This window comes from Spea bombifrons, chromosome 5 (genome assembly GCF_027358695.1).
Source record: "Spea bombifrons isolate aSpeBom1 chromosome 5, aSpeBom1.2.pri, whole genome shotgun sequence".
NCBI classification, from domain to species: domain Eukaryota; kingdom Metazoa; phylum Chordata; class Amphibia; order Anura; family Pelobatidae; genus Spea; species Spea bombifrons.
This window is the reverse complement of record NC_071091.1, coordinates 10,975,610-11,002,646: the sequence shown is the minus strand read 5'-3', so window position 1 is coordinate 11,002,646 and position 27,037 is coordinate 10,975,610. Positions and strand designations below refer to the sequence as shown.

The 27,037-nt window shown below is 38.2% G+C and overlaps 1 protein-coding gene across 2 annotated transcripts in view; it reads left to right on the top strand.

Moving 5' to 3' along the window:
- Positions 1-23,655, top strand: part of JCAD (junctional cadherin 5 associated) — a 30,682-nt gene extending 7,027 nt beyond the window's left edge. Inside the window, exons 2-4 of one of the 2 annotated variants that reach the window (XM_053466208.1) lie at positions 6,287-6,651; positions 18,186-21,634; positions 22,986-23,655. In XM_053466208.1, coding sequence (XP_053322183.1) covers positions 6,350-6,651; positions 18,186-21,634; positions 22,986-23,020 — 3,786 coding nt within the window. In that variant the 5' untranslated portion in view covers positions 6,287-6,349 and the 3' untranslated portion in view covers positions 23,021-23,655. Of the gene's footprint in view, positions 1-6,213; positions 6,652-18,185; positions 21,635-22,985 lie in introns of those variants that run through there. The other variant, XM_053466207.1, reaches the window with a different exon arrangement.
- The last annotated feature ends 3,382 nt before the right edge of the window (positions 23,656-27,037 follow it).

Genomic DNA, 27,037 nt, shown 5'->3' with positions numbered 1-27,037 from the left:
AAATACTTCAGAAGTGGGAATATTTGGTTATTCTTAGCATTTTTGCTGCCAACGTATGAATATGTTGAATGGTCAAAGAGACACACTTTAGTTTTAAGGGTTGAGGTTATAGGGAAGTTTAGTGTCAGGACTAAACTAATGTATAATCTAATTTCTTTGCATCCTCTTTTGTGCTGTTTATGATGGCATACACTGGCCTAGGTACTGGGCAGCAGGATTGCGGGGGACAGTAGCCCCTCTGCTGCATTATTGGGGGGCAAGTCCCCTATTATGTGATCAGGCTTCTCCGTGTATCCGGTTATTCAATCCACATCAGCCAATTATTGAGGCCTCATTTCTACCTATAGGGCTTGAGAAAGTCCTGGAATGTCAGAGTCCTGCTCACTTTTCAACTCCTCCTGGGGCTCCTTTAATGTTTCAGGCAAGTGTTGATGCTTTGGTATCAGGGAAGAATAACTTACATACCTCACCGTGATTTATTACCAGAAGAAATCAGTTTTGTGTTTTGGTAGAGATAGTTTCCAAGGTTGTGCAATTAAGATAAGAGGAAAAGAAATGTTGTTCGTAGATACAAATTATGCGGTGTATGTGAGCTCTACCGTGGCGGTTTCACTGTGATGTGTTACAGGTTATATGATCCAGCATTGGTTTTCTTACATTTTTTCCATACTTAAAGAATAATAATATGTAAAGAATGGTGTTACGGAATAGCTGAAATTTTTGGAAAATTAGCAAATATTATGTACTTGAATGAGTAGTCGTGTCCATACCTTGGAACTTGCTGGGTTTCACCCATGAGCCTCTGGGTAAAGTTTTGCTTTTCCAAGTATCTTCAATTTCTAGGCACTGGAATGGCATTTAGCCACGCCCACTCCTGCCTACACACCGCCCACTCCTGCACAAACCCCACCCATTTTCGATCCCTTTAAATGCTAACTGTGGCTAGCCTCACTCCAACGCATGCCTAGCCCCGCTCCCTGATTGCTGCCACGCTTCCTGAATGGGGGCGCTCTAACGAAACAATCTTGGGAATCTCTGGGATCCAAGCTTGTCTCACTACCTCTACGTCAGAGACATCTGGGCAAGAGTTTCAGCAGAAACTACTGTTTGCTTACCACCTAGTAGGCTCCTGAAGTCATGGGGTCATTCACAGTTAGGAAAGTTTTTTTTTGTATAAACATTTAGACATCTGTTACACAGATTAATGTGCCAAAGGGAAGCGTAATAAAGTATCTGTATATTGCTTTTTGCAGAATATTAACATAAAAACATTATATTAACCATTGGGGTGTCACGTTTAGCAGAGCAGGTAGAAGAGCACCTTCAAATGAATTCTGCATATGGTGATGTCTGCATTGATTGTCCGTAGAACTAGCTGCACTTATTAGATATGGTTATGTTGTTAAGTTCTTGGGATGGAACTGTTGGTAAATAGTACTCCTTATATTTGCCCTGCACGCGGTATGCCATCTGCACCCTCGCCGTAACAAAGATATTTTTGGATAATGTGAGTTGCAGATTTTGTTTTTGTTTTAAAACTGGTAACCAAGTTGAGTAGCTGCTGATTATGTGGTTCTTCGGCTGATTAACAGGGTGGAAACGTGTGTGTTGGTCTGTATCCTCAGGAAGCAAGGTCTGTTACAGAGTGATGTCACCATAATTATAACAAAGCGTTCCTCTGGGAAAACACCTTAAAGGCAGCATTACTTTATTTTCTTTTTAAAGTTAGAAGATCCCGGTGTTTGGCTTGAGTGATAGGGAGAGCTTTGAGCTCCCGCAGAATTGGTAGATAAAAACGGTTAATGAACACTGAGCCCCAAACCAGACTTATAGATATAAAATACCTGCAAAAATAATTTTTTTTCTCTTTTTCCAAATACATCTAAGTAAAATATGCCCTTTCGCATTAAAAAGGACAACATTGGTCACTTAACTATTTTCTAAGTTTTAGATGATCAGAACACACAGCTCGGTCACTTTCTTTACGTCCACAATGATTCCTTCTATAGTGGTTGCTAAATTCAAGAAACCCAACGCCAGTAAATGTCAGAGCTGATGGTCTTGCATAAGATGCACTTCTTATCACAGCATTAAAGGGACACTCCAGCCTCCATGTGCGCGTTAATGCATACAACTGCTGAGTGGACCCTTTAAAATGCATGGAGGATTCTACAGTAACCTTACATATAGATTTGCCCCTTGCCCCAACCCTCCAGCTGATCCAAGCAGCCAATCAGTGGAGAAATCACCAGACCACGAAGTGGGGAGCTATAGCACTGAAGCTGCAGCTTCTCTGTAATGTCATTTTAATTTTACTTTTTAAAGGATGCATATTAAAGTTCTTGTATAGTATTTTAATATGCATTTTCCTTTGGTGAGACTGTCTAGGGCATTAAAATATCCTTGGAATAAATGTAAGCCTGATTTGGAAGGATTACTTAATTTGAGTACTAGACATTTTTTTTTTCTTTCTTTGAAATCCGAGTTAAACCTCACAGAATAAACACCGCAGCTTGGCCTCCTCTCTCCAGATAGTTGGTGTTGATGAACAAACCATGTGTGTTTGACAAACTTCTGCTTTCTAGCTGTCCCGCATGTAAGTAGCGTTACAACCCTTCTGCAAAGTGATGGCTTTAAGTAGTTTATTTGAGATTTTTAGGGTAGTACCCCCAAGTAGCTGAGTGTTTTAGTGTTGGAGGGGGTTCAACATTCATCCAGCTGTGAGCCGAAGGATTAACTTCAAACGTAAAAAAATGCTAACATGGCCATGTATGGTGACTTCTTGGCCCTGTAGACGGGTCAGGATGATACTTCACGTGAGACGCTGCTGTCCACACCTCTTTCTCGGTGGGAGACCTCTTTTGTACAGGGTTAGATAAACATTAAAGGCTTAGGTAGTACTGATAAGACTTACGAAACACATTAAATATTTAAACGAATAATAACGTGTGTTTCCAGAAACCTACAAGGCAAACCCGAGGTTCCAGACTGGACCAGAGGCACCATAAACTTGCACGAGCGTATGCTTTGTTGTGGGCTATTAATATAATATGTTAATATAGCATGGCAAAGCTAAATGTCCCTGTTCAGGAGTGACAGTCCCTTTTTTGGAACACAAGTCCCTCTTTCCTCGTGTAATGTCTCCCTGTTTGCTGGATATGAGTGTATGGCGGTGTTCTACAGTCACAATAATCTGTGTAGAAACAGCAAAAAATGTGTTTATAAATTAAATTGGGTGAATAAGATGCTTGTTTCTTTTTCCAAATGCCTCAGTCTGTGACCTACTGACCCGAGTTACATACAAAGTCTTGTAAAGCCCCCTCCGCTGGTCGCCGCATTACCCACACATTATAAAGTGCCCTCCTTTGCCTAAGTGTTGGCAGGTATGTTATAAGTATATGTTTGTGTGTATCTACTCTGGGGTGGCCAGGTGACAGTCCTGAGACCGAGCTGCATTAAAGGTCTACTCCAGCCCTATTTTCATGTTAAATACATTTTGGAGCCCATTACTGACTTAATATGAGTTAGAAAATGAGACTTCTCCCTCACTCAGCTTGTTCCCTGGCTGGCCTAACTGAAAGCAAATAGCATTCATATGTATAAGAATAAGAAGTTAGAACCATTCAGCCCATCTGTCCTGATGTAGAGACTCAGACCTTTGTCGGTTCTTAGTTTTGCATAGACGCAGCAGCCATATGCCTATTCCATGCATGTTTAGATTCCATGATTGCGTTAGCTTCTACCCCTTCTGGTGGGAGGCTGTTCCATTTATGTACTACCCTCTCTTGCACATGCTCAGTAGCACCCTTTATAAATCAAACAGTAAATCCTGCATGGACAGACAGAGATTCCAGAATACATGGATGTTGCATATAGTTTATTCCCCAAATCAAGGTACAGGCATAAAATAAATAATGGAGGAGGAATTGAACACATTATACTTTACGCCCCTTCCTGCACTGGGAGACCCCAAAGACCACCGTATGCTAATTTGCGCCCCCCCATTACTGAAAGGGGTTAACTTGGATACCTGAAACGTGAAACTGTTTACCAAAGTATGTTCAAAACTGTTATCTTTCAAACAAGATTTGTCCCCTCTCCACCAGGTACAAGGATGTGCTTGGGGGGTTTTATTTCAACATACTATGTTCTTCAGCAAAGTGGGAGAACTGCATACCTCTCTATTAACCTTTTCATCACAATTAACCCTTATAACAACATGCCATACAAACTCATACAAACTACTAATCCCTTTGCATTATAATACAATAGGAGCTGAGGGGTAGAGGGGTTCCCAAAGAGGGACTGCCCCTCCTAATAAAGGACACTTTGTGAGTATGCACTTGCAGCCTGTGTAGTCACGCTCACACCTAATTCTCACACATGTACCAAGTGGATTAAGTCAATTAACTGTGACACTGATTTTTGTGGGCTGTTAGACCGCATTTTGCTGCGGTAAATGTGTGTATATTTAGTTCTTGCTTCTTTATAAAGTAATGTTAAAATAAACCCTACTGTTTGTGTCTTGATGTTCTGTGTCATGTTGTGTTTTCATGCATATAGAACAGCCTGCAGCCCCTCTTTCCTATGTAGTATTTTGTGCTTGACACACCGTAGGCTTTTTTTCTGTGGGCATACTACCAAAATACTCCAAATAATAACAGATTTCGGGTAGCGTTCCCTGTTACCTGCACAACTTGCATGGCTGAGCAACTTGTCCCGCACCCGCCAATGACTTACTTCTCTGCTCTGTAATGGGACTTTGTCAGGCTTCCCCACCTTAGAATTATAGTCTGACACTATTTTCTTGCTCAAGTTCAATCATCATTTCTGCAAGGTCTTAACCCTCTCTGCTGTTCATTGCCCTAATCATTTGCTCTCTTAGAGAAGATAATCAGACCTAGAGGCGTTGGCAAAACATTAATGAGCCCTAGGTAAATAATGCAATAAACCTTCCCATACCTGTAACGTTATTATAGTGCCTGGATGTTTAAAACTGTGACTGATATAACATTTGATTAAAGTGTCACTAAAGTCTTTTGGTTCCTAAGAAAACTACTAGCCAAGCCATACTTTTCAATTAACATTTTAAAGTAATATTTTCACAACCGTTCCATTAAAAGTTCATCATCTAGAGATTTTTTTGTTAAATTGTATATTTTTGTATTAAAGTGCCATATATATATATATATATATATATATATATATATATATATATTATAATGTAATACAATTCTTAAATTGTATTTTTCCTTGAAGTTGGAGTTAATATTTTCAGTGTTTCACCTGTTTCATATACTAACAATACAACCATAACACTATTTCAACCTCTAATGTAGACAAACATATTTTTTTACTAAATTAATGCATTGCTAAATTGGATATATTTTTTAAATTTTAAATACAATACCAATAAAAGTTGAAAAAGAAATGAAAGCAGAAAGATAGGAAGAGGGAGAGGTGATATATAAAGTATGCATGTATAATATACACAATAGTCATTGGCCAGGTACATCATGAGCACAAGAAACGTACAATGCTAATAGTCATTTATTATACACCTAAATAATATACACCTAAAATACTATACAGGAGCGTATCTGTTTAATAAAGCCATTGCGAGTTGAGGTCACATTAAATTGGTAACTCACAGGTTCTCAAATGACAGCATGACTACAAACGTGACAACTCAACTCAACTCGACTCAAGTCAACTATTTGAGGGTAAAGTAAAATTAATATTAGTAATATAATAATAATAATAACAATAAAAATAATTATAATCATCATCATCATCCTGCATGTCATACCACTGCAAGTCATGGATTTTTTTGTTAAAAACACCATTTTCATTTACAAAATATAGAGGGTCCTCATTCAAATCATATATTTGGAACTAAAGAGACCCTATAAATAATTCTATATGTGGAAATGTTGCATTGCTTAACAAGGTACAGCAGTGGAGGATTAATAACTTTAGTTGCACTATTCTTTTATCTCACATTAAGCTTTTATTGAGTAATTTTGATGTTGGCTGTTTCCTGGACTGCTTCCTGATCCTAAGGAACCTTCTGAAATAAGCAGAGTCAGCATTATAAGCATTGCTCTGCCTGCACACAGAACATTGTTATCTTGGCAGAGACCTCATATTACTCATCAAAGCATCTGTGTACAATTTAGCATTCGGTAACTGAAAAGAGTATCAAATGAAAGAAGTTGATGTGAGGGATGTAGGACAGAATGTTGCAACCACTGGGATATATTTATTTTACTCTGCTTTGTTTTAGTGTTGAAGGATGCTTGGAAAGCAGACTTTTTCCTGGTATAGCTGCTAGTACGGCAAGCACAGCATGTTCGGCGTGGAGGATCTATTAGTGTCTCATGGATACAAAGTGTCTAAGAACTCACTTTCCTCGTGCCAGCAGTCCCGGAATGACGGAGACCACCAAGAAGATAACCGGTCAGGCAGTGGGATGGTGAATGGTTTTAAAACAGACCAGGAGGTCTTTGCCGCCAACCCAAATCCACTCGCTAAGAGCTCCATCATCAATGATCATGAAAAGGGTTGCGTGAACAAGAGAAGGCAAATCAATTCCACTGGACATCACAAAGGCCAGCCATGTTTTGAAGCATGTCACAATTCAGAAACAGGGTAAGAATTTTAAAATATGATTTTGTGTTTGCTTTCAAATAAAATATATTGTAAAAAACAAATTTCCATACAAATCACAGAAAATGCGAAGAGTGTAGAGAGTTTCAAATATTTAATTGTTTATAAACCCTTTGAATGGCAGAGGGGATCCTATCCATCCAAAGCTGAACAGGTTTATGCCTATATATATATGCAGGGCATTGTAAAACAAAGGGTTAATGTGTGATTCTCAAAGGGCACCATCGCACTTTATTGCCATTCACCTATATATATATATCTGTGTATCTCGTAAAACAGTGGTTACAATAGTCTATCGCAAGTGGGAATTTACGACCGCTGCCACTTACAAAAGATATTTATGTCTGTAAAGACATATGGACGGTGTCACGTAGATGACATCACACAGACATACAATTACAGGCTGCACATGTAGTGATGGAGGGAGGTGGGTTAGGATTAACATGGAGGGCCACACATAGGGGTTAACAGAAATTCTGGGTGGTTTTTCATGTAGTATAATTTTTTTTTTAGTTTAGGCATGATTTAACCATTCTATGTAAAGTATTGGCTCGCTCATACCATTCTTTACTGGTAATGTAGCCTTTAACCGTTTCGTCAATTATAGTTTTGTAAAAAAAAGTGGTGACTTTGTTCGGCTTTCGTGACATTTCTTTTAGGTTAGAAAGCATAGATGTCATTCTATCATGATAAAAAAATCTTTCTTCCTTCTCCACGGTGATTTAAGAGGAGGCCCTCAGCAAACTCAAAAGAGTGTTGGAGTCTTTGTATGCACTCTTTATATTACTATAAGAGTATACTGTATATATATATATATATATATATATATATATATATATGGGTATTGCAATATAAAATAATACTTTTTATTGGACTAACGTTCCATTTTAAGGAATGTTAGTCATTTCAAGTCAAAAGCGATACTCAATATATATATTTACCAATATATATATATATATATATATATATATATATATATATAGAATGGGATAGCCAGTCCTGTAGTGCAATGAGTACTGCAGTATAGAATAATACCTTTTTATTGTCAAGCCAAAAAACCAGTACTAACCCACAAAACATCTAAGTAAGACATGGGCAGTGGGATAGAGATTAAGGAGAGAGATAGAGGCTGTTAAGGTGCAGGTCACTGCAGTTTAAGGTCATAAATTAGTTTTAAGCATTGATTGTCTCTGAAGTTGTTTTTCTTCACCTTAAACTGCTGTGACCTGCACCTTATCAATCTATCATTCTCATTAACCCCCTACTGCTGCCCATGTCTTACTTAGATGTTTTGTATTGCTTTTGACATGCCAAAGGGAGGCTGATACTCTCGAAAGCCCACCGTCCTTAAAATGGAATGTTAGTCCAATAAAAAAGTTTTATTCTATATTGCAATATGCATTTCTTTCTCTCTCTGTATGTATATATATATATATATAGATATATATATAGTGTGGCAATAGCTGCTAGTAGGAAGACCATTGTGTAGCAAACAAAGAGAAACAATAACTTAACAAAAACAGAGATAACTTAATGGGCAGGACTAGTTATGCAGATCGTGTGAACAGTGGCATACATAGGATATTTCTAATGTAATACTTGGGTAAAGTGACAGATCCCCAGCCATCTCCCCTAATAGTCCGGGCCTACTTTGTTACTTACATACCTCCAAAGTGTCCATGTGTAGGACAGTCAATCCCTCTGCCCATCTTTCTGTCAATGATGTCCTTCTTCTCTAGGAGTGAAGCATGTTGGCTGGGTATGAGTGTATCTACAGTACATCCCAATGCCAAAATAATAATTCCTAAACAAGGCATCTGAACGATCAACAACCTCTACATATCATCAGGACCCAATCAACTCATCCCCATCCAAGCCGTCCTTTCCTACTGTTTCACTTCCCCCTCAGCCACATACTAGATTGTGAGCTCACAGGATCAGGGCCCTCTTCTCCTTTTGATACCATTTGTTGTGTGTGATTTTAAATGATGCCACTGATTGTAACAGTGCTAGAATAGAAGCAACAAAAAATATGTTAATAAGTCACACCTCTAATAACACAAAAATAAAGTATACATCTTCGAATATCTTCCAAGCTCTCCACTGGCACTTGCTGATAGTGAGGATCATGGGCCGGGGAGGGAGATCAGATTTCCCCTGACCGACCCACTGAGATGTGAAATAAATCAAAGTCTGTGCTTTTGTTGTGCAGACTTCAATTGTATCCCCCCCCCCCCGCATGGACATACATCACAACATATTCAAGCAGAGTGCTTCAATATGACATCATACCCCGCATTCTGTTTCAATACCTCACAGAATAGTAATAGTAATGCCCTTGCTTGTCCCGCTCTAACCTTGGCCCCTAACAAAGGGTCTCCCACTTGGTTGAGCATGGTAGGAGTTATGCACGACCATAATGGAGTGCTCTATTTGATGCTCAGGCATTTTATTTAAACATGTAGGGTATATTTATTTTTGTTATGAAGCCATCCGCCAAAACAAGAAGATTTCAATTGAAAAGCACGTGATATTTCAGATACACCTTTAAAATAAAACAAACACAGGAAGTATCCAGGATATAAACAGCCATTGGACAATTACTAGCAAAACATTACTTCCTGCTAGGCTGTACAGGTGGTCGAGATAAAAACATTATTATGTATTTTCCAAAGTGTACGATAAAGCTATGACCACAAATGCTATTAAAAACAATAAACGCCAGAACATTTTGTAACAGACCGATTCCATTTGAATGACAAAGTGCACGTTTCATGCAGTTATTTACCACATGTCTGTATACCTCCCAAGTGCCTCGTTTCAAGAGGGCACTGTCCTGTTGTCTCACCAAGCTGCAATGTACCCCATTTTTGGAGGTTGTGGGGATCATGGGCTGATTAGAGAGTTCCCCTGATTTTCCAATACCAGCTCACTGGGCTGTGCAACCCCCATGTGGCCACCATGCAAAATCTTGAAGCCGAGGAACATGATATGACTACTTATTTCTGCATTCTGCTTCAGTACATCGAGAGGTGGCTGAATGGGTAGGGGTGAATGGTCCTGCCCCAGCCTCACCCGCAACCATGACTACTAAATACAATATATTGAAAGTCCCATTGCGGGACTGTCCTGGTCAATCCAGGACATGTGGTCACCCTACGATGTGCATACCTGGGAACTCTCCGGGTTTGACCCGGAGATTGACGGGTGAGCACTGGTTCTCCCAGTCAAGATCCGAGTCCTCCGGGTCGCAAGAGCGTGGTCTTGACACACCCCGCTCCCCGCCCATTTTTCCTTTGCCGTCAGCGGGAACTCCCCCAACGTCAGCGGGAAGGCCCGCGGACGTCAGCGGGAACTCCCATTAACGTCAGCGGGACCGCCCACCGATGTTACGGGACCGCCCACTGACGTCAGTGTGCAGCCCTGGCCGCCTCCCGCGAGGGAATGCTCCGGGTAGCCGGAGCCCAGAAGTTCCCAGGTGTGACGATGCGCACATCCGGCCAGTTCTGCCCATAAACCCAGATTCCCGCTCCTCTGGTCCTGTTATTTGAGTGAATGCATACGCAAAATTACAGTTTCCAAAACTGGCTTTAGAAAATAGAAAACTTTTATGCTCCACTAAACTGAGACACCGCATGTAGTGTTTGTGATCCTTCTTGGCAGCCTCTCAAAACAAAAGGAAATAATTTCTACGGCAGGCAAGCTCACCCATCATTTAGTATGAAAAACTATACTAATAAATGGAGAAAAAAAATTCCTTTTTTTATATAATAATTTGCATACGCCTAGTTTAAAGTTGATGGTTTAATTACTAAATTGAATCCTTTTGTTACTTGCGTTATTAAATGAAGCGTTAGAAACGACCTTTTACAGAAAAAATCTTTTAGTCGGGTAAAACTCTAAAACAACTAAAACACTTAATTGTCGTGGGAAACTAAAAGCAGGCTCTGGCAGGTCCGTACAAACTTTTAAAACGAGATTATGATTTAAACATTTCACATTTTGGATTTTGTGTATACATTTTAGACTATTTGTCTGTATAGAAGAGCCCGCACTTTATATACCACCAATCATGTAGGTTGTTGCCATAGAAACTGGAGAAATATCCTAGAAGTTTTTGGGGAGGTTTTGTATGTAATTAGACTTTAAGAGGAAAGAACTAAATCACAGATCTGCTATGGTTTATTTGGGGAACAACCTAAGGAGTTGAATTCATGTTTTGTATAAGTGCAACAGCAACTACCCCTTCCTTTTGTTTCAGTTGCCCGTACTAGATTGGAAGCTCGCGCCACGGGGTCCTCATAAGACAACCATTCCTGGAGCTCTGCACGTTCAAATGATGCTTAGGCCTTGATGAAGGAAGCATTAATGGAGAGGGCTGTGATGACAGCCGCACCGACCTCAACCTACAGGCCAGGGTGGCTGTTGATAGGGCCCATGGAACACCCCAAGGATAAGCCTTGGCCCAGGGCAGCTGCCCCTTCTTCCTATACATCATGAAGGGCCAACCCCAGTGAGCGTCTGCTGCAGTTATATGACCCTGTATAATGTAGACTTAAATCCTTGCCCCGTGAATTATGTTATACATGGCCAAGTTCAGCTCTTCTTTCTGGAGAAACCTGCCAGTGTTGGCCGTTTATAATAAACAGTGAAAGGGGGGAGTTGAAACCATAAATTTCCTGCAAACTCGCCTTTTAGTGAATAGTGGCCTTTGATCTTTGTGGTCCAGTGATCACATGACCAGTTGCAGCCCTGTTGTTTCGCACAGGACAGCCTTGATTCTGATGGAACCAGCACCTCGCGTGACGCTCCATGCTGTCATGCTAAAAATACGGTGATCTGGAAATCATGATGTCATTAGCGATGTAAATGGGTTAAACAAACACGTCATATCGAGTTTGTTACAGTAAAAATAATACATTTTGTTAAATCAGCATTTATGAATAAATTCTCTCAACCACACGCAGCACTGCTGCATAAAAATGATATATGGAGCAAACCAGATAGCTTGGGTGGCATAATGGCAGTTTGTGAACTATTTATTCAGCAAAAAAAAAAAAAATCATAAAATATATGCGTTTCTCTAAAACTAGGCAGGCAATTAAGATCCAGTGGGTCTCCCTAACCGTAATTCCTGTGCGGATCTATTTTTAATTCTCAAATAAATGAAGCTACATCTTGTCCGCCAAGGTTTTGTGTGTGGATTCGCTAAGCCATTGCGGATATAAAGTACTAGGGTGTTACTATACTAAGCTTCTTAATTATCTGTGCGTATACTGCGAGGACCAAGCACTTTACGTGATTTCATTACAAAGGTCTAGGCCCGGAACTCTGTGTGTCAATATATTAAATACACATTCATTGTTGGTATGTATAATCTATTCAGTGTTCTTTGTAACTATCTGACTTCTCTTGCATCTGGTATCTACAGTCATTAAAAACCAAATGACCTACGCAGGCATTATGGAAACTGTTCAGCGCTATAACAGCCGAACAGAGAAAGAATGGACTGGGAAAACTCTTATTATATGTTCTTCATCAATCACTCATACATGTTCTGTTTTATGTAGGAGCCAGATGTTTTGGGACTTGCTTAATTCATCCTTAAGGGACACTCCAGACGTCATATAAATATGATAGTTGGGTGGTTTTCTTTACATTTTTGTGAGGTCTCCATTGGAAATTCCTCCATATGCATTAATGCTCTTCCCCCCAACTATTTGCCATGCAGGGTATTTTTGACGTGTAATATACCAATTCCTCAATTCAGCTCCTACATGTGTTAAGAGCACTTGGGAGAGCTTTTCTGGCTCCAAATGTTGGTCAATGGAGAAGGTGGGGAGCTGCAGATCTGGAGCTCTTGAGGGAATGTTGCCAAGTTTTTTTGTACATGCACATATCTAGTCACAAAAATGGTGAAATTGCACATTTTTGCAAAAACTGAGATTTATTTTACCACCAGCTATGGAAGTAAAGTTCAAATATTTGACCAACGTAGTGCTTCAAATGAGACATGAGGTCAGTGAATCGATTGGTAAGAATTCCAGGTTTGAAAAACAGAAATCTTTATATTCAAATTTCCTCCAACATCCCAAAACATGACATAACTGTGTATGTGGGATTTGTCTATGTCCAGAAAATGTTGTTGAATGCAAATTAAGATTTTGTTTCTGTATTTGTCATTTTGGGTTTTTGGTTGTTTTTGCCAGAATCCTAATAATTTATAGCGTATATAAATGAGAATCGTTTCCTAAGCCGTAGTTGTCCTGAACAAAACAAAATGCACAGTTGATGTGGGTACACTACCTGATGGGGTTTACAGTTGAACTTAAGGGGTTAAAGGATGTCCTTCTAAGTGCAGCACATTCACTTTTTATGTTACTTGACAAGGATAAAATTGACTTGTCAAAAATGATATTCAGTAATTCTCTCTGGATGATTAATTTCTAGCGTACCTAGGAAAGAGAGAAGACTTTACCATATTCAAAAAAATAAAAACTGCAAGAAAACATTTTTCCTCCCGGATTTTACATTAGGTCTGAATGCTAATATTGCCTTCGGTTACTTTTACAATGAAATTTGCAGTGACGATATTAGGTAACTTGATTGGTCTCCACAACATGTTTCTGTATTGACTCGTTACAATATGGCAGATTTCTTGTTATTTCTTGATGTTAGTTACATGTTTTTAGTAATGTTTATTCTGACCGAGTTTAATCCCTTCTTTTAATCAACTCCTGAGCCAATCAAAAGCCATCTTTTACTGTTTGGTTTGGAATTTATAGGGGAAATAATATAGAGATTTTTGTGTGTTTTTAGCACTGTTTCATGACTTGTTAGACTTGTTATCTACTAATAGCTGAACTCCTGCTTAAAAAATGTAGGTTTCCCTACATAAAGTGTAATGTGTTTGTTTATAAACCTAACTATAGAAAAACTACAAAAATCAGACCGATCTCCCAAAAGGAAAATGCGCCTAGACCCCTGGCACTTTTTATTTTTAATGGAATATTTTTTTTTTAAAACAATTGGCAATCGCTGTTGCATTATTCTATTTCACCCCCCCTTCCATGCATGGAACTCATTTTATGTGTATTTCCCCTCTACACTCTTTATCATACCATGAGACCCCTTAAGTTGTAGGTAACCTATTTATATCAAAGTGTACATGTCTGCCTCGGGTTACGTATGCTGATTAGTATCTAGCTCGTATTTTATCACCGACATGTTTATTCTTTTATGCTGTTAATATACCCTCAATCAGTAGCTTCACATGTCCATGTCCTGCAGAGTTCACCATGTAAGGTACTGTTTATAATCCATATAGTTACATTCTGATGTTAAACATACTGCTACCTCTTACTGTGCCTTAATCACACTTTAATCAAACCGCATTCTACGAGTTAGTATGGGAACGCATTAAGATCCAGTGTACCACTTTTTAATATCACTCATAAATGAGTGCTTGCCAAATATATTTGTTTAGGCAATGTCGGTTGATAAGATGAACACACTCTGTATTACAATGCCTGTGACTCTGTCAGGCAGATGTCGATTTCATGCTTCCACAAGGAAAGTCAGTTTGCACAGTGCGTTCTCAAATGCGTAACATTTTCCATCTTTTATCTGATTGAAAGGCGGAAGAACCTGGTTCCTCCAATTGTGGCAGAAGGTTACAGCTCCCACTGTACCTTTTTTTTATTTTATGTATCACCGCTAAAGAATGGAATTTGGGTTACATTCATGAAGGACCCAAAATGCTTCTGAACCTGTGTGCATATTATTATTATTTTATTATTTATTGTTTTATATAGCGCCATCAAATTCCGTAGCGCTGTACAATGGGTAGACAAGACATAACAAATTGACTAACAGAGACAACGGGTGAGGAGGGCCCTGCTCAAACAAGCTTACAGTCTAGAGCATTGAGCTTATAACAGTTTTGAATGGATCTAAAGTATGTCTGCTCTGTATTGGTCTGAAGTCTACCAGGACTAACAACAGTGCTTAAAAATGTACTCCTGTCTGGTGGGCACTTACTTCTTGGGCTGTTCGTGTTTTTTTTGTTTTTTTTTACAATTTCACATATAGCCACCAGGCTGTCAAGAGAAACAAAAATATGAAGCTGCATTTCCACCTTAACTAGCTGCTTTGTGTGTTTGGTGCCTTTTGGATAATGTGTTTTGAATAGGACTAAAAAAATTCTCAAATGTTTATATTGTTGCAAAGTTAAGTAGGATATTGTTTCACCAATTATGTAAATTCACCTTTCTGATCAGTCAATCATTGGGGAAACAATCTCTTAACTTGGCAACATTGCAACAAGTTGAGCAATAAAATGGAAGTTGTACTCAAAAAATGCATAACACAATCACTAAATAGTGAAAAAAGTATATAATTTATTAAAAAAAAAAAACAAGTAAAAGTGTATAAAGCACTTACATGGATATATAGGCAAACATGAGAGAGACAGGAATGAGGAGAGGTCCCCAACGTTTTGACCTAATTGGTCTTTATCAAGGGCAATCTCTCTCACGAGAGATTAGAGAAACAGCATTAAATATCAGGTGTTTCAGAGTTACATGTGCTAAACATATGTGTATGTTTAGTGTATGCGTATGGTTTAATAGTCAGCACTTGTTACTTGACTAGTGCTCTGTGAGTTGAATAATAGTGAGTATGGTTTAAGTGCTTGTTCTTTTTTCCTATTAGTCTGGAATTTGGACAGGTCATTGAATTTGACCCATTATACATAATTGATTAACAGAGCCCAGAGCACAGCATGCGCTCTAAAATATGCAGTCTGTGCTCCCCAAGTTCATTCACAGCATCATCAAATGTGTTTAACTAGGTTTCTGAACCAAGCTTGATGTACCCTCTATAAACATGGGGAGGGAAGATACTCTTTAGTTGCTTTGGTTTCCCATTTGAACCGGGGTCATAAACCACCCCAACTCAAGAAACCCACACACGCACGCAATGTGCTTGGGGCCACACTGAACCTTCGATCACCAACATTTCATTCATGCCCATTACATTTAAAAATGTAAAAGCAAATGATGGTTTATTTAGTCTGCATTGGAAAGGTAATTTACAGATATGTTAAACAGTGTAGAATTTTGAAGTATGTACAGAAGTAGCCAAAACATCATTGAAATCATCTAAAGAATCAAAACCATTTGTGAAGTATTAACCATCATGCACTTTTAACATGCAGAAAAAAAAATCCGCACACATGCATGTCCTATTTGTGTCAAATCCAATTTTTGTCAGTTGTAATTTTGCTGGTGGCAGAGATGTGAAGTGAAATGGTGAATGGCTCATTTCTGGACACTAAACCTAAATTATTTTTTAACATTTAATAATTCCGATGTGGGAGTTTTGATAATAAATTATTTTTATTTAAAAAAAAAAAATCACATTAGATACAATAGTTTGTAAAAGTAATACATAAATATACCTTACGTCCACACTGGATGATCAGTAAGTAAGGTAGGCCATGTAAAAAGAGTTCTTGAAATATTTAATCAAGAAATGGAGACTAGGTTTAAATTTATTAATTTATGTTTTATTTTTTAAACTAATAGAATTAGTGTCTGAATGTAATTTACACTCAAATACAATATAAATGTGTGCTGAAAAGTAAACAAGCATTGAAGTTCATCTTGAACTCTTGTGACGTACCAAGATGGAATAATGTTGGTGGGGGAACATTACGAGTTATTACAGACTGTGATAGCTTCTTGTACTTCATTTTTAAAGGTCCAACGCTGCGTGCCAGGTATCTCAGCCTAGGCTCTGTTTACGATTATTGATAATCATCTTCTTTACAATGGTATAACACAAAAGAATCCAACCACACTTTTCACAAATAACATGATGTTATAAATATTGTAGTATGTATAGGGATCTCATCCTCAAAACAGGGAAACTGATGTAAACTTGTATACCTTGTATGAAAAGAGTTCTACGCAAGCCCTTATATTAAAATATATTATTTTATTATACAAAAACATATTAATAAAAAACATATAGGATATTTCATAATATAGACAACAGAGGTTTCTAGGAAACTAATCAGAGCATATGGACGAAATATGGTGATATATATATATAAAGTGTCTCAAGTGCATGTAAACCATCAAAAAATCATAAAGTGCTGAGTCATTCAAGTATAGTTGTATGTTACTCTCTATAGAGTGCACCTATTAATTTTGTAAACATCATAAAGTGCATAATTAATGTTACTCACTGTGGAGTGCACCTTTGAATTTTGTAAACATATAAAACACTATCGACATCAATAATAAGTATACAGGTAATCAAAATAATCAGAACAGTATCCTGAGAGCATTGTGCTCCTTACCCATATTATCCTCCACTTCCCCTTCTTTACAATGGTGCCTGATATTATACTGTCACCAAATACTGTATAATAACCCACTGTCTGTGAAACCCGGCCATTACTAGAACTTAAGCTTACTGAAAATATCCCAGGACATCTTCCTGTAGCATTGATCATTATTTTGTGTATCAGAATCCACACACCTGCGGACCTCAGCCCCCAACCTAACCCTACCTTCCTTAATGAGCACACTTCATTTCTTGCACATGCAGGAGGAGAAATGTTTTCCTTAGCCGCAGATTTCTCTCCAATTTTTAAGATAACACAGCCAGTCCTCTTATGTGCTCAGTTTGGAGGATGTACGCTGCCCTTGCACATCCTTCTACGATATGGCACATCCTTCTGCTAACCTTCTTATCTTTTCTAACAGTGTAAATAGTGTAGGTGTGATTATATTTAATAGTTTCCAAAGTGGTAAATGGGCCTGCTTACTCTTGTGTCCATACCCATTATACACTGAATTCTCAGTCATGTATTTCTTTCATAGCTGTACCCTCCAATATTCAAGGTGCCCAAAACCAGACACTTTGGTTGGGAGCGTGATTAGAGGCGAGACAAGAGTTTAGTTCTGAGGAATCTGAGGGCAAGGCCACGTAACTTTACATGTCCCGCCATCTTGTGATAAGGCAGAACTATGGATATGACATATTTTAAGATGATCTCTCTCTTTTTAATTAGTTTCAGTCGTTATTAATATAATCCCTTAGGTCTATATCCTCGTAGATCGGCCAAAAGTTTTAGTTTAGTTTCTAAAGCTTCAATTATTCACTTTCCCAACATAAGCAGCCCTTTAAGACTGATGCCATGATGAAAGCTGCCTCTTTTATGATATGTTATAAAACTAAGGTCCTGATAGCCTTATAATAGGTTTTTTTATATATCTATAACATAATTTTAACCATTGTTTAAAGGGCGGCAATGTGTCTCAATCAGTCAGGGTTTGTTTTTTTTTTACATTTTATAAACATTGAAGCAAAAGAATTATAAAAAAAAAAAAAAACTTGAATCACATCTTATTGGGGCAATTTGTTTCCTATAGCACTGTTTGTGTTATAGTGATACACTTCCCATTTCTGGAAGACTTTATTTTAACATGTTATTTTTGTTGTAGGATCCCCGGCAAAACTCAAATGGAAAGGTCTTATTGGACGAAGACTGATAAAGATGTTCAGTACTGGAGAAGAAGAGGCCAGGACTTCAGTGTGTTATTAGGATACAGAGATGATGGAGTGGCAGGAGGCAAAATAATATCCTCACCTGATTCTGAAGGACAACAGGAGTGCAGTAACATAGACAGAAATGCAAAAGAAAGTTATAGCGGTATCCTTCAAAACATGGAGAACACAGGGAACAATGCTGTCCATAAGAAATGGAAAAAGACACTTGAGGAGCAGCCAGAAAATGTAAACAAAAACACAACGAAAGATTTGAAAATAAATGAGAGAGATTTGTCAGATGGACACAGTGAAAAAACATTACAAGAATTCATCTCATGTTCACTTGGAGACAATGTTCTTGGGCGTGCTAATAAGTTAAAATCACAGTCGTTGCCAAAAGTTCTTTCACCCGACAGTGTAAGGCGCCTAGAAGTCCACTCCGTCGCTAGTGACAGTTCTCAAAAGAAGGAAGACAAATGCATAGTAAATCCTGACTGTAGACGTAGTTCGTTCTCAAAGCCCAAGTACAGTAGACCATTGAAACCTCCTTCGTACGAACTTCACCAGCAAACGTGGGGGGCAGCTGAATCCAATGGAAGTCCGGATAATCAAAAAGATGATCGCCCATCCCTTTCCAGCTCTCTTGACTCACCCCAGGACAGTTGTTTTCAAGAGTCAGGTCTTGAACCGCCAATTTACATACCACCCCCGTCTTACAAGTCTCCACCTCTTCAACATGCTACTAATCAATATTTGAATAAAGTGCCTACCACTGCCAACCACTGTCGCCCAAATCACCTGGTGGAGAAAACCAGCACGAGTAATAAAGCACCTATAAGCTACCCAGGAAATTTCGTTCCTTACAATAAACTGGCCAAACACGGGCATGCGGACAATTGTAGAGAATCTGTACAGTATATTTCTTTTGAAGACCCTCGTATAAAGCATTTTGCAGGTGGGCAAGATACAGAAAAGCAAGAGTGTAGTAAAAAGCGCATGGAATTAAGAGAATCTAAAAATCAGGAAACCAGTTTTCAGAAAAGAGACAGAGTCAGTGCCTTTACGAATTCCAAAAATGCGGGACATAATAATGTAAAAAGAGAAGGTATCAAGCACAAACAATGGTTGCACATTTCAATCCCTGATCAGATATGTTATTCGTTGCCTGAACATAGAGAAGGGTCCACAGCATGTAGCTTACCAGACGAGCATGAACCTAATCACAAGCTTTCACTAAAAAAGACACACTCGGACAGTGCATGTGAAACTGTAACAAAAGTGAGAAAGTTTGAGCCTGAGGCCTATCTCCAGAACAGAAAGAGTTCAAAGAGAAGGCTAAATGAAACAATATTTTGCTTGGTCTCTATTCCGGTAAAATCAGATTCAAATGCCCCAGAAATGTCTAAGAAAAACAAAGATTTCACAGACAGCACAGTCAGGATGAACATGTTAAAACACACCAACGAGGGTCTGCATGAGCAAACGCTTTTAAGTGCGTCTTCCAGTGACTTAGAGCTACAAACACTTACAGGAAGCATGAACAATAATATAGAGCTACTAAAACAAGCACAGCCCAAAACAGAGGAAAATAAACAAACGAGTGACCTCAGATCTGTAGAGCAGAGGAAACATCGAGAACTTGTGTATTCTGGTTCCTGGCCAGGTGATCAGTACAAGGATCAGCAAACTCAAACTGTGTTTACAGATATACAAAATTCACCACGTTCCGATAGTTCAAAAACAAACGAGTTGCACGATAAATGCTCCAAATCTCACTGTGTTACTGGGCCGGTCGACTCAAAGCTTCCTACAGAAAATGGCAGACTCAGCATGTTTAGTATGAAAGGCCAAATGAGTCTCAATCCTTCCAGCAACAGTGCATTTTCAAGGACATCTTCATTAATGACAAATGTAAATAAAACAGAGGCATGCCAAAGGCTTCCATTTTCTAACGAGATTACAAATGAAAAAGGAAACATGGCATGTGGTAAGAATGAGCTAGAGGATGGAAATCCTTGCAATAAAAAAGAAGTTTTTGGTCAGTTTCTTTTAAAACCAGTTAGTCGCCGACCCTGGGATGCAATAAGTGAACTGGAAAGTTTAAATAAAGAATTTCAAGAACAAGAACGTACGTGTGATGGTGACAAGAATGTAGCAAAGGAGCAAGTCAAAGGTGTTCCGATGGAATTGTCTACAACAACCAATGCGCCCAAGAATGGAATGGTAAATCTCCATCAGCATGTGATAGAAATACAAGAGATTCCATTGTTCGAGATTCAAGATAACAGTAAATCGGAAAGTCGAGGCACAGAAAGGTCAATACATGATAATAAAGAGTCTGGGGCTATATTACAAAAATGTGCCAAAATAAAAGATTTCAGAAGTAAGTCGGGAAAGTCGTTAGACGAATGCTTAAAGACAGAAATACACATCAAACACAAAAGAAGTGGTAACATCACACATACAAATAACTTTGTTATAACCCATGTGGACCAATCTGAAAAGAAAATCAAAACACATTCAACTCAAGCAGACCATGATAAATTTGCTGTAACAAATTTATACCATTTCAGAGAAAACAAAAATTGCATTGAAAGACCGACTGTGGATGTCGAGAAAATGACCTCCACCAGATTTGGCCAAATTGATGATAATACATTAAAGAAGCTCTCTCTTGCCGATAAAAGTCATGGTCTTTCTGTTCCGGATTTGACCAAACATTTTGCCAGTACAAACCATAATGGAGAGCTTCACGAAGAGCATCAGGGTGTGGAAATCCCCGAGAATGAATCGCTTTTTGAAAGAGCCGCCAGAATTCTGGGAATTGAGGTGGCGGATGACAGTTTAGTCTCTACTGAGAGTTCTGAAACTCAAAGTCCAGAAATTCTGGTCTCCAAAGAGGTAAAAGACACAGATAAAGTCAGTGAAATATCCTTTTCTACAAGCAAAACCCCAGGAATTTCAAACAATGGCCTTCATTCCACTTCAGACGCAGAAGGAGCCACACAGAAATTAGTAAACCTTGATCAAAGCCACCGGGCACCTTTGGTTTGTTCTCCAAATAGTGAAACGAATGTTTCCCGAAGTGCTGAGAAAAGATTGAGGAACACATCGAAAATGATTGAAACTTTACAAGGAAAGCTTGCTTCCACACCGGTTCGCACGGCTGTGGATCGCCTGGCTCGAATGAAGGAAGTTGACTCGGTATCGCGAATACGAAGACTAAGCATTAAAAGCACAGATTCAGGCGATGAAATAGATGACGACAAGCACTTGCACAGACAACAGGATCCGGGTCCGCATAAATTTTCAGCGGGTTCCATTTATAAACGGGTTATATCTCTTGACGAAAGTTTATTAATCAACACAAAGAGCAGGGAAACTTTACATCTGCCATTTGCTGGTAAGAAACATGAAATCTCCCATGCTATTTTTACTTGTGTGTTTTTAACTATGTAATGAGGAAGCTATCTTATTATATATACTCTATGAATTGGTGTAATTCATGTCATGGCCTTCACTGCAAAATATGGATATAGAATATTAAGTTAAAAATGCAGCCTAAAAAACAGAACATTTCCAACCATGTAAAAAGTAATGATTTTTTTTTCTTTTTTTAACACTGTTGTATAGACCAAACCCATATCACTAATATTTGCAGGCCTACCTTGATCTGACTTGAGGCAGTGCAGCAGATGGATCCATTATCGTACCAGGGATTACCCTCTAAATGTATAATCTGCCACGGCTGGCAAACATTTCCTAGTTGCCCCCCCCAGTCAGGTCGTACTGGTTTACCAGCATTCCCAGGGAATACTTTACATATTTACTTTACAGCACGGCTGCTGTAGTCACCCGAAGTGAGCCTGGAATGGCTCTGATTGATAGGAATGGAATCTCAGAATAAAGAGCAAACTGCGAGTCCCCATTGTGATCAGCACTTAAACTGTTATAGACAGACTACAGATTATCCTCCTCTTTTTAGTTCCGAGCTCTTGGATCATAAGGTTAACTCAATACGATATTTAAAGAGGAACTCGGATCTTTTTATTACATTTATCAGATTTAAATTATGTTTTCAAAACTATTGTGCGGTTTTCTTAAAAAAAAAAAAACAGTTCTAGTTTTTGCATAAAATAATGTTTCCAAGAAACTTCATATTAATCATTTGAATGTGTTCTAGCTCTGTTGTCTTCTAATCTACCAGACAACACCCCGACTCCTTATCATACTGCTTGTGGGAAACAATAGACTGACTCAGTTTTAATCACTTAGTCAGACAGTCTGTGTAGGAACAGAATCATCTCAGTGTGGGGATTGTGCAGTGAATGTTACACAAAATATCACATCACTGAGGCTGAACTTGATGGACACATGTCTTTTTCCAGCCTATCTAACTATTTATGTAACTATGTAACTGACAACAATGGCAGCCACCAGGTCTGCAGATAAGAGATGTTTATTGGAACAATTAAGTTGATAAACCAGGTTTTTGTGGATGGCAGCCTACATTACTGTATAAAATACTCCCACGGGACTCGCCATTTAATAATTTGTCTTCTCATTACCGTACCTGGGAATTCTACGGGTTTGACCCAAAGTCTCCAGGAGAAGCCCTGCTTTCCCAGGTCCCCGTGTTAGCTTCTTTTTTTTTCTCTGTGCAGAATTGTGCTTGGGCATACAAATTGTCCTTGTTCTAATAAAAAACGACTTTGTAAGATTATTTTCACTGACTTCTCTGTTTTATGTTGCAGATGCATATGACCCAGCCAGAGTGGAAAGAGTTTAGTGTGTGGATCGTGCGCACGTGATGTCAAGAAACATGAAGTTACTGGAATCGCAGGCCAAGTTTTTATCAGCGAAATCAACTGAGAATTGTGGGGCTTCTTGTAAAAGTTATTAATGGCGTGTATATACTGCCTTTAATACTGCCAAAACATCATTATTCACAATATACTCATATAAGATATAACCCCGAGAAAGAAAGAAATCAGAGTTACTTGGAGCACATTAGTTTGATTTTGACCTAATTTTGACCAATGCAGTTCACATTAGAAGCGTTTTTCGGAACTCCTGATACAATTCTGTTGTACATTTTGAATGTAACATTGAACCGTGCACAACTTTAACGATGCAGGCAAATAGTTATTTAACACTCTTTAAATAATCTGAATGTATACACACTGACACTTTGCATAGGACTTTGAAGATTATTATTTGTCTATTAGAAAAATACTTTAAGATTATTATAATTATCATCATTATTTTGCTTTTGTTATGCCTTTGTTGTTAAATGGGGTTTTTTTAGACATTGCCGCATTACAGTCAGGTGGTGAAACATGAAACGGGATTGCAACGTTCCGTAATAATTGGACTTCGTTAATGCTTTTTGAATGACAGAATATTTTAATGGTTGAAAGAAAACTAGTTTTTAGGGATTGAAGAATGTTATCCAAACAGCTGCCTTGCCAGGATGAATAGACCTAATTGGATAAGAGAAACATCTTTTCAAAAAATATTAGATTTTATCGATGAGAACTCTTACTTTCTAGTCTTTGAACAAATACAGAATGAGTATGTACAAAAAGGTGATAAGTATTAACCCTTGCAGTCTTTATCAAGCGATGATAAAGGCTTCCAATGGGTGGGTAGAAACTTGACCCCTTTTTTTGTATTTTAATAAATTCAATTCTATTGTAGGTATATCCATACTCCCAACAATACAGAGTGGGGGCACTAATAGTATACAAAATAAGCAAATTTCTTTTGACAAGCGATTCTGCCGCGAGAAACAAGCTTTGATGTGCGGAATTTCTCTGTACAGAAGGAACCTCGAGGGAGAGCAGGCATGTCAGAACCCTTGAAATTTTCCACAACAAGAATACGACGTATAACGCGTTCTAACCAAACGGACACGAAAAATACGTACTAGAAAATAAGGCTTTTTAGCCAATGAATGCACAGAGCCACAAAACCAATTAGCCACGTTATTATTACACATCTAAGAGCTAAGGGGAGAGCCAAAAAAATCTGCTTTGTTATGTGAAAGAGATAACTGCTTCTAAAAATATTCTTGCTGCGCTGTGATCTTTAAGATTAACTGAGACAATGTGGTAATAAAATGGCCCAGCAGATACATTTAAGTTCTAACTCACAAACCTGCCAACACTTGCCTTGTCTGATTACGTTTTGTGGCACCAGTTAAATCCCTTCACAAAAAGTATACCTGGCTTCGACATATATATATATATCTATATATCTATATATATACTGTATGTATATATGTGTGTATTATATATGCATGTATATATATATATATCTATATATATACTGTATGTATATATATATATATATATATATATATATATATATAGATACATATAGCAACTTATCAAGGGTGCTTATATTTGTCCCACCGTTAAGGAAAATTAACCTCTGGAGTGCCAGATAGTTAGGCAGGGTAACTTCGTTACACTCATCTGGCAACCAGATTTTTTCCGGCCAGTGTGGCATAAAAGCAGGCAGCGTTCCGCAGATATATGCATATTCCAGATGTATTATCCAAAGGAGACAATTAGATGAATTCCAGACATATCTAAGGCAGTTGTACTGTTTTTTTTTTTTTTAATAACGCACCTTGCTAAAAACATGAAACAGAGTTTCATATTATGACGCATTTTTGTGTAATCGGTTTCATATAGCGCAGAATATTTGTATGGTGCACTGCAAACTGTTACAACTGTTTTCACTGGCGTTACTTATGTAGATACAAAGGATACGAGAGCTGAGTTTGTTAAGAACATGACATTATCTCAAGTCACATAATATCTTTTAATGTTCAGACCTGTTCGTTCCATGCCACGTATGGTTTTCATAGAAATTTCTTAATCAATGTAATAGTGCATGGACCTGCAATATTATGTCCTTCAAATATTATGTCTGTGTTCGATCTGGTTAAGCAGTCCCTAGCACCGTTCTTCACAGCAAAAGAGATCCTAAAAGTCGGTAGTTCAGTAGAAGAAAACAAAATGTCAGTCCCACAAGGCAAACCAAAGTATTGTCTCAGATCTTTAATTTGCACATCTTACCCAATTTTAGCACACTTCAACAGATAGGATGAGCATAAAGAAAACAATTTGCCTTTTCATGTTTAATTTTAGGGTATTAAACCCTAACAAGTCCTCAAAGAATTACAATTCAATTTGATTTAAAAAAAAAAAAAAAAGCCTTATTACACCCATGATGTTGTTTAGTGATCAAACCCATAGGTGACGCTACTATATGATTAGGTAGCCTGAGGCCCTTATGTGAAGATGTATGGAGAAGACATATTAAATAGAGAGAGGAATGTATCTATGATTAAATCTATTAGTGATATTAGTTATATCCCCATTACATTTAGAGCCTGAGCTGGGTGAACCAAAGCCCAGCAAAGACCGAAATGAATGATCTTCAAGGTTTACTCACTAAAGTGAGTAGAGAGCAGCAGAGTTGCAGTTTCAGGTCAATCAAGTTGGCCATCCATTATAAAGGATCAACTCCAGTGAGCTTCTGCAACAAGAAAAGCTTGCTTGGGTCTGTGTAATGCATAGTTCAAAATATCTTTAGAGACAACTCATCAATGTAAATATGCATTACACAGGGCCAGCTCCACAATTCTTGCAGGACTTCCCATGGTTGGCCCTTCATAAAGTATAGTGAAGGCAGGGAGTTAAAACTGCATCCTCCAGCTTTAGTGAACAAATCCAAAATGATGTCCAAAAATATAACATGAAGCCAAAATGTGTCTAATCATCTGCATTCAATAAAACTGCTATATCCATGCTCTATATAGAGTTAGTTGTTGGTCCTAAGTGTAGGAGTAGAGGATGTCCACGAGGACAGCTCTTCTTTATGAGATATAACACTGTAATCCATTTTCTTCCCATTGCTTTAACATTGTGAGGAAGTAAGACAGCTGGTAAGACTATATATATATATATTATAAAGTCTGACTAGTCCTGCCTTGAAGCCCCTCTCAGCTTTTCTCAGGCTCGCAGTAGTACTGGCTTTCCAGCAGACTGTTATCCCATATCTTCCAGGTATATGTTTAGCGTTGCATTACTTTCTTAGTTATCCACCATTAGATAACGGCCCTCTCTTTACTTTTCTTTCGTTTTGGGTACATTCGTAATAAGTAATGTCTTATATGATTTACGTAGAACCAATGTCTTAACATGCACTTTTACTTATCAACCACATCATCTTATTAAAAACAACAGATTTATTTCATTATTTCATAGAAAATTCCGGTGAAATAATGAAATCCATAATTAGATGATCCCATACATATATTATTTTAAACATGTTGAGCATTGCATTTATCCTTTAAATATAAGCTTTACTGGGTGTGTGTTTCGAGGCTACGCAGCCCTGAAATGTATTCTTAATACACGCGAATGTCATTGTCCTGTGCATTGTCCAGCAATTATAAGTGCCTGTTTTTTTTTGTCTTTTTCAGAGTTATATTAATCAAGAATTGTTTGTCTATTGTACGTAGCCATGTAGAAATCGCTGGCACAATACAAATATTAATAGTCAGAATTGTTATATTCCTTAATATCAGCTATTTCATGTTTTAAAGGGTTAACGTTATTAACCTAACACCCTTATGCAGCACAAAACATGCATACATCCATTGTTCTTTGGTACTTAATCCTAGAACACAACGTTCATCGAATGGTCGATGGGGGTGGGCTGGAGATACAAGAACGCTAAACTCGGCCACGTGAAAAATAGATCATTTCAAGAACCCAACAACCTGGAA